A 15180-nucleotide genomic window follows, 5' to 3' on the forward strand; every position below is an offset into this window, starting at 1 on the left:
ACCAAAACCCCCAAACCTCCAAGTTATTAACCTTGAACAGTGATCTTTTTCTCCATATCCCTAAAATAATGATTTGGAAAGGATAGAGTGAAAAGGAAAAAGAGAAATAAGTAAAAGCATGCACTAAATATATAGAACAACACACACTGGTCAAAATGAAGTGGTTTTCTTCACTCTACTTCATTAGAGAATGACTGAAAACTGGTTTTTAAAAATGATGAGTACTCTTATGGAGAATGTAAAATCTACAGGGTAACCAGGATTTTCCCTACCAATAAGACCAGTGAAATCCCCAAAAGGAACCTACAATTTGTTTTGCTGTCAATAATTTATCCTTTCCATTACTGAAGGGAAACACAGTTGTCAGATCTTTAAAATCCCACAAAATGTAAAAGGCATAGAATTAAAAGGTCTTAACCCTTTACAAAATAGAAACTTTGAGGAAATGAAAATATTCCTTATAAATAGAGATTCCTTATTGAACTTTGAAGTTCCAAGGCTAACTTATTAACTGGAAGAGGCATAAACCCTCTTATAATTTATTCTTTTCAAAATATAAGATAAAAATGTTTTCAAATGTAAATACCCACATAAATCTCTAGATCAATTATCCATTCTTATTAGTTGACATTTTGGATTAATCTGAACCACTACAGTCTTCCGTTAGTACAAACATCAAGGATTATCATATGAACTACAAATTTGGTTAGTAAAAAATTATAAGGGCTCATGAGTATGATTTGTGAAACTTAAATGACTCTTGACTGCTAAAAATAGGGATTATATATATTCAGTTACATATTTCAAACTAGACAAAGATATTTAGGTACTCTGGCACGAAATAAAGTATTTTAATTCTTATTTACCAGGTGATACTACTACCATACAATCCATAATGACTTTTTTTGAGAGAGAAAATAATTCTTATCAATGTTTTTTAGAAGATAAACTCTTGGGTCTCCTAAAATAAACCAATGTTTGGAATGTTGTGAGAAATAAAAATACACTAAAAGAAAAGACAACTACTACTATTTTTCTCTCCCAATCTCTGGAAAGCAACTCACAAAGATATGTGTGGTGAATCACAAAGCCATAGCTCTAGATACTTAGGATTTAAAACAGCAAATTAACAAAATGGAACTGAATCTTGAAGTCAGATTGATGTTTTATACAATCTATCCCTAAAGCTTCCTACTTTCATCAGAGAGTCAAAGATCTTGAAGGCAAATACAAGCATAACTAACTACCTATTTAATTCTCAACAATGTGTAAATACTTTGTCATTAAAACCAAATGATTTAGATTTATCTTCTACCTCATCTTCATTTTTTGGTTGGCTATCATAGTTCAAATAAAGAATCTATATTTTCATCGAAGTTGATCTTTTTATCTACAGAGAAAAAAAGGACTAAACAGGCACAAAATTAAATGGCTTCTTTACAGCAATTATAATAGACTGACTTTTCTACATAATCAAATTATTCCTGTGTTCAGTAGTAATAACTTTTCTACCATTCTGGGAATAGCCAATGCCAAATTCTGATAGCTTTATGTGGAAAAATGCTGCATAAAATGGGATTTAAGATACAATGGAGTAATAAGAGATATGAAAGGCACAAACCCCTGTAGGGATCATATAAATATAGGAGACTGTCATAAGAACAACAGAGATCAATGTGAGACTGTGGAAGTAAAATACAAAAATATATTTCTTTTCCCCAGATAAGATGCAAGTTTGAATTAGCAGGAAACACTTTTCTCTTAAACAGTTGCTGTCCTTGATTAATTCTGCTTTAAGTAATTGTTAAATGTATTTTTATTCAATTAGAAAAGAATAATCACATTTTTTCATATATACACTTCAGCACATGAAACCAATTCAAGTAGTATTTGTTAAAAACGTTTTAAGTCCAGGAAATGATACCCAATATTCATTCTCTTTCCTTTCACTACTGCTACGGAAATTTGTAGGAATTATCAAAAGATAAACATTTAGAAACCAAAGTTAAATTCCTTCCCATCTCAAAATATTTTGGACACGCTTAAGCATGGTGGGATAATAATGAAAATTATTTATAGGTTAATGGCATAATTCAGAATGCACTCTCAAATTAGTATATTTCTTTTTTCCCTTAAAAACGGTAAAACAAAACCCAAAACCAAGTAGCTTAAAGATCTGTGTCGATTCTATTCTTCAAAATTGGCATAGTTCAGGACAAACACTATTTTTAAAGAAGTATTTAACGAGAAAAAAAGTTTTAAGAACCATTCTAATATAAGTCAAATTCCATTACAGTACATATAAAAATGAAAACAATGAAATATTTAAAATGTCGACCTATAGACCCACTAAATTATTTTGTTGATTTCATTACATTTTCACCATAAAATATTTAATGCAAGAAATGTTTTCACAGGAACTGTCAATACAGTAGTGCACCTTAAGGTTAAGGAACTTAATGAAATTTAGACAAGAGATAAATTACAGGTTTGCTTCAGTTTTCCACAACCTTCTTGTCTCCTCTATTTTCTACTCCCCCACCCCACTCTAGTCTGGACACTAAGGGATGAGTGGGGCACTTAGGAGAAGATGGGAGCCACAGTCTTCCTGGAAGTCAGGGTCCATGCTCAGAATCTTCTTTCCTTCCACGCCCAAGACAGACAAGAGTTCATTCAGATTGGCCCTCTTCCAGTCAGGAAAATTTTCTAAAGTGTTATAAACCATCCGGCTAGAGGGAAGAAGAAAGGAAAGGAAAGATAAAAGAAAAGGAAAGAAACAGAAATGAAGAAAGGAGAGAAGAAAGAAAAAGAAGTTCCTATGTTGTCATCTCAGTGTTCACTGAAGAATTTAGGATAAGAAATAGTTTATAAATGTGGGAAATCAATATATATTAAAGGTAGCTTTTTTTAATTAAAGAAAAGAAAAAAGACCGCATCTTATTCTTTTGTGTGTTTCTTCCTGAAAAGGGTAAGGGAGTAGCAAAATCTAACAGACAGTAGGTATTCGTAAGTATAATTATCCCCCCTTTAACAGATGCTTGAGAACCATTAATGCCTCTTGGTTATCATGTGTACAAATCTCCAGTGGTAACATTAAGTCATCTGTTTCCAAACTTGACTGTTCACATAATTTTCTATGGAGACCTGGGGAACTTTTCAAAATACAAATCTCTTCTCTCTTCCCCTCTTCCCCCAGAGTACGGGCTCAGGGGTCTAAGAAAAGAACTGTTTTGTTATGTATATTTTTTGAAAGATCCCAAGGTGATTCTGATGATCAGCTGGTTTGAGAATCACTGTGATAAATAAATTTTATCATAGATGCCTTCTGCATTTTAATGGATGAAGACTGGCTTTTCACATATATTTTAGCTTCCTTAGTTTAGTGCAATTTGATGCTTTATACACAGTGCTTAGTAAGTCAGAGAGGGACGCCTATCTCTTGGATAACAGCATATATAAATTGGAAAACAGATATGTAAGTCTTTTTGAGGGAAGACTGAATTGTGAAATAGCACAAATGCAATGGAGAAAGGGAAGGACCGGTAATAAATACCAATTCCTCCATAGGTGCAGGCACTTCAACGTTTTTGTTGCTTTTGAAAATATGCAAAAGCCTGGGGGTTATATCCCAAGGACAAAATGGTAATTATGAAATAATTATATAGGTACCCATGAATGTTCATGTCAGGAAAACTACTTTTCTTAAATTGATGTAGTCTTGATATTACCATTGAGTTTTAAGTATTAGAAGTTATCTATCACCTACCTCTACTCCAGCATTTCCTTGGTTTCAAAAACCAGTATTTAATTAATCATGCAACAAACAAGATAAAGGACAAGTCTGAAGGATTGTATCATTCATTACAAAAATTATATATTAATGATACATTATGTGCAAACCATCTGCTTAGTGGTAATTTAAAAATGAATGTTACTAATAGCAAACACTTTAACTTTCGCTATAGGTCAAAAACTGTTCTAAACCCTTCATGTACATTAACTTATTTTAACATTATAATAACCCGAAAGGGAGGTTATTACTATCATTAGCACTTTATAGATGAAGAAACTGAAGCACAGTGTAGTTAAGGAACTTGAGCAAGGTCACAGAGCTAGTAAGTGGAAAATCTGATTTGCACCTCAGTGGTCTGGCTCCGTAGTCTTTGCTCTTACTCTATACACTATGATGCCTTTTTTCAAGTAGTTTGCAAGCCAGCAGAGGATAGGAGACATGAACACAAATAACAGTACAAGGCAGTGTATAAATTCATTCAGGAAATATTTTTAATGGATAGGAATCATGAGAGATTTAGGTGAAGAAAAGATCTCCATGAGAACACAAAGTTTTAGTTAAAAACACTTTAACAATAAATGTTTCATTATATAAAGTTTTATTTGTTAGAAATAAGGACAGAAAGAATATATTTCACTATATGACTAAAAAAGATGCCCTTGCCTAATATAATTATAACTTTGTACAGTACGGGTGATAACATTGTTAACAAATTCCCAGGCTAAGTTTTGCTGGATTTGGTTTCAAAGGAGGGAAATTAGGGAAATCATTATCCTGACATCCTTCACTACTGAGTTAGAGAAACTTTCAATATGACTTCTGGTGTTTCAATCCACAAGAGAAAAAAACCCCACCCTTAATAACCAAAGTTTTTTCTGAGGATACAATGTGTGTATACACACACACACACACACACACACACACACACACACGTCACTCTTGAAGAGCTATGAGAGTCTTAAGTGTCCTTTACAAGCATTGCCTTTTACCATTAGATATCTATTTAGAATTGGTGACCAAAGACTAGATAATCTTGTACGATGTAACAGCCTCAGCGGGAGTCACCATGGACTCAAGGTCTGCCTCCAACAAAAATATGGTGTCCCTTTACACAGACATGATCCCTTTACAGCAAGTAACTTGCATTCTTGAATTAATTTATATTTCGTTACAATAGTTTCAGATAAGAATTATGCCACAGAATTGTTCCACAGACACAGAACATATATAATCTCCTTTACCTAACTTCCAATCTCTGAATAAAGCAGTGATGATAAAAAAAGATATGACAGAAATAAAGAATAAGAATATTGTCCAAATTTACCTTTGCTTTGTAGCATTACTTTCAAGGTGGACGTGGGGTGTAGGAGATAATGGAATAGATATAAATGACTAATACCAAATTGCCAAAGGACTATAATTATAAAACAATATCTCAGTTGCATAGTATTTCCTTTTCAAGCAAGAATTTCTTAAGAAACAAACAAACAAACAAAAAAACCAGTTCTCAGTATGTAAGCACACAATTTGTAAAAAATCAAAAGTTAATGTTTTAGAAAATTGTTTATGGAAACAAATGATTAAAAAAGATTATTTTACTAACAAGATATTTTCAAACTGGCAAAGATACTGGCATTATATTCCATGTTTTATGGGCATGGTCAAACTGAAACCCTTGGACTTTCTCAATGCAAGACCAAATGGAAATAGATTGTTCTAGAAGGCAATCTATCAGTTTTTATCAGACGCTATATGAACAAAGCTATTCATTTAATAAATCTCAAGTTCTCTTCTAAAGAATTAATTAGAAATTTAAAGATTTATTGCAAAAATATTCAAGAAGTAGTAAAAGTAAACATGAGTATCTTCAACAAAACAACAGTATACCAGTTATGGTAAATCCTTAGACTAGAATAATATGGAACCATTGAAAACACTCTTTACAAAATATATTCAGACCTGCGAAATGTTCATGACAAAGGCAAAAGGTAAAGAATACATGATAATATATAAAATATTCACTGTTATTGGGAAAAAAGTTCCTTTGAATGGAAAAATTACATGGTTAATTGCATTAAAATGTTCATATTACTTATTTATGGGGAAAGTGTTATCTGATATTTTCTTGTTTTTTGTTTGTCTAAATTCTCCAGAACATACATGTATGCACTTCTAATTGTTTCTTTCAGTAATAAGCTACTATAATCATTAAAAAAAAAAACAAAACAAAACCTAAGAGATAATGTTCCAAGATGATCGCAATATTCTCCACCAATGCACTTGCCAGGTAGATTCATTCTGACTCCATACTCTCCTAATATAAAGCTGCAAAAAACTTTTTTTGAATCAACTCTAAATTAGTTTTAAGGATAATTACTTAATGAATTATCCAAATCATATCACTACTGCCTTTCAGGAGGAAGGGAGGGAGGGAAGGAAGAAATAAATCTTTTCTTAGTCTACATTAATACCTGCTAGAAATTGTGAGTAAATAGAATACTTTAGAAAGAAAGATTGAAACTAGAACAAACATGAACTGTTGATTACAGACTTTAATGATCCAGATAATGGCTGTGTCCAGTAAGTATCAGAGAGCAAACGTTACTACATCTGGACACAAGAGGTTAAAATAAATTATGAGGTACTTTTCAAGGAAGTAAAGTCACAAAATGAATTGAAACTGTAGTCTAATAGCCCACCATTCTCTATATTCAAAAGTATAATTGACTGCTGTATATGGAAATAAAGCAAACTACACTTATTTCAAAGATAGTGTAATTATTCAAATGGAATATATTTGGATGTTCAATCATATATGGATATAATACATTCAAGTACACAGTTTTGGAATTTACAATTGTTTCTTCAAATAAATGAATAGAAAATTTCTCTTATTACATCAAGTTAAACAAACTCATTTCAGCTACATTTAAAAAATAAGCAGTGGGGAAATTAAATTCCAAAGCCCAAATAAAAATAGAGTGATATGTGGTATTCCAAGTAGTTATTTCTCATAAATTCCTCCTTTTTTAAAAAAAAAAATCATGAAGTTAAAACTGAAATAGGCAATGCAAATAAGATTTACTCTTGGGGGTTAAAATCCTAAGAATCTGGCAATAACAGAATAGCCATATGTCAATAATTCTAAATTACTAAAGTTTAATTAAAATATCTTCAAATTAATTAAAATAATAAAGTAAAAACAAAATATAAAATGAAGAATTCTGCATTCTTCATTAGTATAGAGTAACTATTACCATCTGTAAGTATTCTAGGGAGGACCTATGCTGTAAAATTAAAAAAATTCTAAAAAGAAGCATTTTCAATACAGTTCAAACAAAACTTATCCTAAAACTCCTTTGAAAAGTAAATGTGGTACAAGAGGTTGTGGCACTTTAATGGTAGAAATGCTGGAGCCACTACCTTCGCAAGCAAAGCTAAAGAACAAAGGACAGAAGACGGTCAGCAAACCCTAAAGTGACTGAATAAAAGTGCTTTTAGACACAGGGAAAGTATTAGGAAGAAAAAGAGAAAGGACAAAGTACTGTCCCTCAGATTAAAAGAAACAACTTTAGACATATTCTCTGTCTTTAAACAGAAGTAATAAAAAGCAAATATTGTAAGCCTAGAAGAAAAAGTAGACTACATGGCAAAGATGAAGGTGGGAGAGAAGCATCCTGCTAACTTCCACAGCACTGTGAAATAAAAGGAGAAACGCAATACAATGAACTTGACCAGCATCTTAAAAAAGGGCAGTGTATAGCGTTCTTTCCATTTTATATGCAGAATGGTAGAAATAAAAAGAGTAGAAATTATATATAATCTTGGCTGATTACTCAAAACAGGACTTGAGATTACTGGTTCATTTTCAGCCAGAAGTAGCCAAAAAGAAAAATAAATGTATCTAGATTATAGGAAAAAACAAGGCTAGACAAAAATTTAATCTGCAGGAAAATATCCTAATTTTTATAAAACCAAGATACTGTCTTAAGAGGATATATCTATTTGTATTTGTGCCTCTTCCTCTACCACTCATTCTTAATTTCTCATTCCCTCTCTATGACTAAATCACTACCATAAATGGTAACATAAAGATATATGTAATTTTTATACCATCATTAACTGAATAGTTTTATGCTTTCTATTCATTCATACAGTAGATTTGATATACCACTAATATATGTCCAAACACTAAAAAAACTTTCAAAGTTAACCTATTTCATAAGTGCCCTTAAACTGATCTCTTTCTTGTGATCAAAATTAGGTAGGATAGAAATAAAGCATAGAAAGACAATGAAATGTTTGGCTACTGATTTCATGTCTTAAAAAAGTAATCTGGACTTGACGATATGGGGAGGGGGAGGGGTAAGATGTGACAGGGTGAGAGAGTTGCATGGACATATGTACACTACCAAATGTAAAATAGATAGCTAGTGGGAAGCAGCCGCATAGCACAGGGAGATCAGCTCGGTGCTTTGTGACCACCTAGAGGGGTGGGATAGGGAGGGTGGGAGGGAGGGAGACACAAGAGGGAAGAGATATGGGAACATATGTATATGTATAACTGATTCACTTTGTTATAAAGCAGAAACTAACACACCATTGTAAAGCAATTATACTCCAATAAAGATGTTAAAAAAAAAAAGTAATCTAGGTGAGATTAAACATTGTATTATTTTCTTATTCCCCAAAACAGTTCTCTGCACTTCACCATCTCCAGCTGTCTCCCTTTCCTCTCTTTCTTAAAACCATTCCAGTCAAACTTTTGTCTTACCACTCCTGTCATTTTTTTGCTCATCTTACTTGTATTAGTAGCATCTGACAAAGCTTAACCAATTCCTACTTTCTTTTTTTTTTAGTTGTCATGTCTTATAAATCTTTTTTTATTTATAGGTTTCCTTTCATCTCTTTTTCTCCCTTGCAATTTATGTGTTGAAGAAACTTGACTGCTTAACAATTTCTGATAGTCTTGGGGATTTTTCTGCTTCATTACCATGGTTCTTTACCATATTCCTTTTTCCTCTGTATTTCCTGTAAGTGGTTAAGTTTAGAGGCTTAATCAAACATGGGTTTAGTTGACTTCATAGGGTCTCTTCTGTCAGGAGGCCCAATGTATGGCATCTCTCTCTCTCTCTCTCTGTGATGCTGTAGCTGGATGCTCAGATCCATTGGTTAGGTTGCAAAATGAGATATTCAAATTTTATCATTACTGCTTTCTTTTATTTTTATTGTTTTAAAACAGCTTTATTGAGATATAATTCGCATACTATACAATTCATCCATTTTAAGTGTACAATTCAATGGTTTTTTGTATATTCATAGATATGTGCAACTATCACCACACTCAATTTGAGAATATTTCGTCATGTCAGAAAGCAACCCTGTACCCTTTAGCTGTCATCTCCCTATCTCTCGCCCACCTCAGCCCTAAGTAACCACTAATCTACTTTTAGTCTCTATAGATTTCCCTCTTCTAGACTTTCATATCAATGGCCAATTCCTCCTCCTTGAAAAACCTTCTTCACTTGGTTTCCCAGGCACCAGCTTTCCTACTATTGATAACCACTCCTCAGTCTTTTTGTTGATTCTTCCTCATTGCCTAAATCATTGAACATTGAAGTATCCTCAAGTAAGGTACTCATACTACTTCTAATCTCTGATTACACTCCCTTGGAGAGATCTTATCCCATTTCTTGCTTAAATATCATATGTTGACAGCTACCAAATTTATATGCCTAGCCCCACAATCTGCTGTGAACTCCACCTTGGCAGGTCCACTTACATGGCAAGTAATACCTCAAACTAAACCAGTTCACAACTTTCCTGTGAATCCAAAATTGACATCTCCACTTAGTATTTTTAGTAACTCTCAAATCAGGCCGGTCTAGAGGTCAAATCCTGGTCTTCTCCCCCGATCTTCTCCCATAAGACAGTTCCTCTGGTAGTCTTCTCCATCTTAAGGAACGGCAATTCCACTCTTAAAGATGCTTGGGGAAAAAACCTCAGTGTCATCCTAGACTTTTCTCTATCGTTCTCCACATGTAATCTATCGGCAATTCTATTTATTCCAGTTTCAAAATATGAACAAGATCTGACTACTTCTCACTGGCTTACCACTATTTAATCTTACCTGGATTATTACAACAGCCTTCCTGATCCCTTATGTCTGTTCTCTACAAAACAGCCAAACTGATTTTTAAAAAATTTAAGTCACATTGTATCACTACTTTGCTCAAAATCTTACAACAGCTCCCAACTCCCAGGAGAAACAGAAGTCCTTACAACGGTAAACATGCTCTACTGAAACAGCTCTTCTTCACTGCTCTGAAATTATCTACTATTCCCCACCTAGATCACTGTAGTACAGCAACACTGGCCTTCTTTCTGTTCCTGGAACACTAATCGCATTCTTACTTCAAGACCTTTGAACTGTTTACTACACCTGGAATACTCTTCTCCTACATTTAAACATGGATTACATCTTCATCTCCTTCTAGTCTTTGCTCTAATTCAGCTACTCAGTAAGGAATTCTGTCACCACCAATTGAAAATTACAACTCACTACTCTAGCACCCCCATCCCACTTTCCTGCTTAGTTTTTCCCCAAAGCACTTGTCACCTTTATATATATGTATTTTTTTTGTCTGCTCCAGCACATAAGATTCTAAGTCTCCTAAGAGGGCCAGAACTTCTTCTTACAGTTTTGTTCAGAGTTTATCTCCAGTATCTAAAACTATGACTGCACATACTAAGTATCTGCTGAATAAATGAACAAAGGAGTGTCTCACTCCTTCTGCCTCACCTAAAATAACGAAATTAAGTTATTTTTTGTAGCTAATCAAAGTGACAGTTATATAAAAGTCAGATTTAAATTAAATCTGGAATGGTACTGAAGTGAGTTACAGAACTTTTAATCTTCTTATTGTGAAATAAACAAGCTCCCTGGTGATGCTGCTGTTTTGGTCTAGGTAGCATACTTTAAGAACTTACTTTGGGGGTTATCCTATGAACTACAATATGCATCCTTTCAGTCTAACATTAATTAGTTCTTTTGCCACCTTCCTTGACAAAACAAGGACTTGAGAACATTTTAATTACATTTATTCTTCTGACTTATGTTATTATTGTCAAGTACTTAATTCTATGTGTGTATTAAGTCCAACAAGACATCATTGCTTTATACAGTCAACATGCATTTAGATTTACTGCATATTTACCATTTCTATTGCTTTCCATTCCTTTCTGCATGTCTTACCTTTGTCTTCATTTTCTGCATTTTTTCCTTCTGCCTTAAGAATTACCTTTAAAATTTTCTTTATTGTAAGTCTGCTGGTGGCAAAATCTTCATTTTCATTCATCTAAAAATGTCTTTATTTTACCTTTGTCTTGAGAGATTTTCATTGGATATGGAATTTTAGATTGGCAGGTATTTTCCTTCACACACTGAAGATCTGGCTCCGCTATCTTTTGATTTCTGCTGCTTCACTGAGAAGCTGGCTGTCAGTCTAATTACTCATCCTTTGAAGACAGTTTTTCTCTGCCTTCCTTTAAGAATCCCCCACTGTATTTTATTTTCAGCAGTTTCGCTATGATGTGTCCCACCACCAGCAGGGGTCACAGGATCAGGCGCGGTTAGTTTTAACCTAGCACTTAGTTAGCTTTACAGAAGGATATAAGATAGGATATGTAGCATGCACAGCATCTTCACACTCATCAGGAGGCCAAGCAACTATTCACAGGCATAGCTTCTTAGATCAAACCACACAGAGTGAGCACAGCTGCCAAGGACAGCTGAAGTGCAGGTGGTTCACCTCAATACAGAGATGTGCCTTGGTTTCCTTCCAGTCTGGTATTGTTCACATTGCATAGATGTAAGGCCAACATGTCAACTCACAATTCTCTCAGTCCAGGGGCAATACAGATGAGGGTTCATAATAAATTTAAGAGACAACTAGCTCTTAGCACATAACATTCCTTATTTGTCTTAATTTATTTCCACAGAAGAGTGCTATGAGAAGGCAGACCCAAGGTCAGATTTTCAGCAGGCCTGGTCTGTTCAGGGTCCAGATCTGATATTAAATCTGTACTCACAATGTAAGTTTCAAGTCATTTATTCTCTGGGGTATGAAGGCTTATTGAATCTCTGCCTTACTGCCTTTCAGCAATTTTGTAAAGCTTTCAACAATAATGATTTCTAATATCTGCTTTGGCTGCATTATTTCTCTCCCCTTTTAGGTCTCCTACTGAATATGTTCAACTTTCTTACTTCAACCTCTATCTCTGTTCTCTTTTTTTTTCATCATTTTTTGTCTCTCATGCTTCCTTCTATATATTTTCTTCTAACTTGCCTAAAAGTTCATTAGTTCTCTTTTCAACTGTGTCTTATCTTCCACTCAACCCATCCACTAAGTTCTTAATTTTGGCAATTATATTTTTTTAGTTCTAGAATTTTCATTTTAAAAATACTTTTAATTTCCCAATTGAAATTTTCAACCTTGTCTTTCATCTTGTCAGCATGGTTATTTTCAGGCTATGTCTGATAATATCCAGAGCTGCTGTGATTTTGTTTCTATTGTTCAATGCTTATACTAAATTTATTCATGTCGTGTTGCCTTTTCCTATGTCTGTTTATTTTTTGTTGTGTCCTAGTTATACTTGCAATTTTGAAAAAAATAAAATTCTGAGATGATCCTCTTTAGAAGGTTTTCTTGCAGAGAGGATTTAATTTTGCATTTGCTAACACTAGCAATCTAAGATCACCTCAATTTACTCAGGATTGATATGATCTGAAGTTGAGTTGCAAAATCACTGGGGGCTTATCTTCTACTGCTTTACCCTAGACTAGAGCCCTTTGGGGACCTAAACCAAGGTGAGTTCACCCATATGGTGGTGAGCACTAGACTCCATTCCCTGTGCCCCCGTGAAGCTACCATAAGTGCTCTCAGCCATTCTACCAAAATTGGCAAATGCTCTCAGGGGAAAAGAATACTCAAAAGCCAGGCTCACATTCCTAGACTGGTAATTCTTTCCTATCTTGTTTACTTTCCAATGACTTAAAACAGGTTTTGGTTTTTAAAATATATATATTGAACACTTGGTCTAACTTTTCCACTTCTACTTAGAGGGAGAGTTGGTACAAATCACCTAGTCTGCCATTGCCAAAACTGAAGTTGAGGAACAGAACTGTAAACAAGATAGCTTGAATATACCTAATTAAACTGTACCTGGAACTCAGATGTCTTAAAGTAACCATCAAGTAGAATTTTTTGGTGTCAAAACTAAAACCAAGTCAGCACCTAAAAAGCTATTTTTTAAAAAGATGACATTAATGCATGACTAATGTTTACAAAATCAAGACAATAAAAACGATTATTTCTTCATATAACTTATGAGAAAGCTTGTATTTTAAAATGTATGAATAAATGAAAAGTTTGAGGAAACTTTTTTTTGGGGCAACCTAGAAGTGCAACTTGCTTGTTAACTGAATGTGTTTAAATATTCTTGTATAAACGTATTTTGTAGAGAGCAATTCTATCCTGAAATAGTATTTAATTAGGTATACATACAGGCCACTCTCTCCTTTACCTACATCAATTTTTTCCTTCTAATACAATACCAGGTTCAGCTGAATGTTTACTGAGCCTATATTGCATGTGACTAATAAGGAAAATGAGACACAGTGTGTTTTCTGGAGAAATTTCCAGTCCTATAGGAGAAGAGATAGAGATAATATGATAATGCTGTAACAGAGGTATGTACATGATGCTATGGGCACACAGGGGAGACATCATGTCAGCATGAAGTGACATTCCAATTACTGTTCCATTAGTGACATTTCAATTACTACTTTCTAAACTGCCTGTTTCTTTTGGTGATGCAATACTAAGCAAAAAAGAAAATGTATATAACATATCAATTTATATTTTAAACTTAAAAAAACTTACCTGTGTATACGTAAATACAATGCATTATATGAGACACCAAGGTGAAAAAACTGATATAAAAACTCACCCCATCTGGCAGTGCCCTCCAGCACACAGCGCTAACGAACTCATTTGTATCATCTTCTTTTCGGTCTTTGTCCAGAACACTTTTGACCGTATCAAACTTAAAAGTTAGCAAAGTCTTAGAAAGTCCTTTATAGTACAGGTAAAGAGAGTTGTTCTCGCTTCCTGAAAAAAATTTAAAAATAATTTTTTTAGAGTGGGAGAACTTAGAGTTAGGATATCACATTCATAAGGTAACTATCACTCAATGTTTAAGGTCAAAGACTAATAATTTTTTATGGTAAATATGAAAGACCAGAGCACAGGATTTCTTGGGAATCATATGAGAAAAGGATTCACAGAAAAAAACTTATACTTTCCAAATCTAAAGAAATAACCCACTGTCAAATGATATAACAATACTGATATAAAAATCATTTTAGCAGAGGTCTAGAGAAGAACCAGAAGTGTGTTATTATAGCATGACCTTGAATTACATTTATAAAGATTTTTATCTAGAGGGAAATAAGAAAGTTATAGCACTTAAAAAAGGCAGATTTTAATAATCTACAAAACTTATTTCCCATTTCCCAATAAAAGATGAGTAGTCTAGAAACCTATATTTTTGAGCAGTCTATCAAAGTAAGAGATTTGCTTTGACAGGGTTTAGGTTCATATATATGTAGAGATAGTCAACTTTACTGAATAAAAGGCCAAGTCACTTGAAAGTACTGACGAACATTCATATATTAAGGCATCAGATGTATTAAAGCATTTGAACAGTACCAAATTTGATTTTTCTACTTCTAATTTAAATTTGTATAAATTATCAACAATGAAAGTCCTAGTATAACAGATCAAGACTACCCAAACAGACTGCTTATTGAAGGGAACATTATATAGGGGAAAATGAACATCAAGCTTTAGAAGACAAATGTCTCCAAAATTAAGATATCAGCAGAAACTAATATTTTCTGTCTTCTACATAACATCTATAGAAATTATATTTTACCGGAGAACAACTACAAAACGTATTTAACAATCTTATGCTATTTCATGTGGTCAGGGCTTGTGCTCAGTGAAGGAGAGAAGGACTAATGCTTTTTCTAATCCGAGGAAAATCCAACATGCTACCTTCTGAATGTATAGATCATTTCCTGAATTGGTATGTAGTCTATTCCATTGAATGCAATTTCAGTGACAGATATCTATTTAAAAGTTCCAGGAAACGACAGTTTCACTTACCACAAGCTATATAATCTCCATTGGAAGCGAGGCCTACAAAGTTTTTTTCATTGATATGACCCTTGAAGGAACGTAGACAGTATGGCTTCCCTACATTCCACAGCTTTAGCTGGCTGTCTGTTGAACTGAGATAAACACAAAAAGTTAGAACAACTT

At 33.6% G+C, this 15180-nt stretch overlaps 1 protein-coding gene across 6 annotated transcripts in view; it reads right to left on the reverse strand.

The window, feature by feature from the left end:
- COP1 (COP1 E3 ubiquitin ligase) overlaps window positions 1–15180 on the reverse strand; it is a 267664-nt gene that overhangs the window by 51792 nt on the left and 200692 nt on the right. For 5 of the 6 annotated variants that reach the window (XM_059937005.1, XM_059937022.1, XM_059937032.1 and 2 more), the window contains 2 exons: window positions 15025–15149; window positions 13805–13965 (listed from right to left, as the gene is read on the reverse strand). In XM_059937005.1, coding sequence (XP_059792988.1) covers window positions 13805–13965; window positions 15025–15149 — 286 coding nt within the window. Of the gene's footprint in view, window positions 1–2401; window positions 2730–13804; window positions 13966–15024; window positions 15150–15180 lie in introns of those variants that run through there. The other variant, XM_059937012.1, reaches the window with a different exon arrangement.

This window comes from Balaenoptera ricei, chromosome 1 (genome assembly GCF_028023285.1).
Source record: "Balaenoptera ricei isolate mBalRic1 chromosome 1, mBalRic1.hap2, whole genome shotgun sequence".
In the NCBI taxonomy this organism is placed as follows: domain Eukaryota; kingdom Metazoa; phylum Chordata; class Mammalia; order Artiodactyla; family Balaenopteridae; genus Balaenoptera; species Balaenoptera ricei.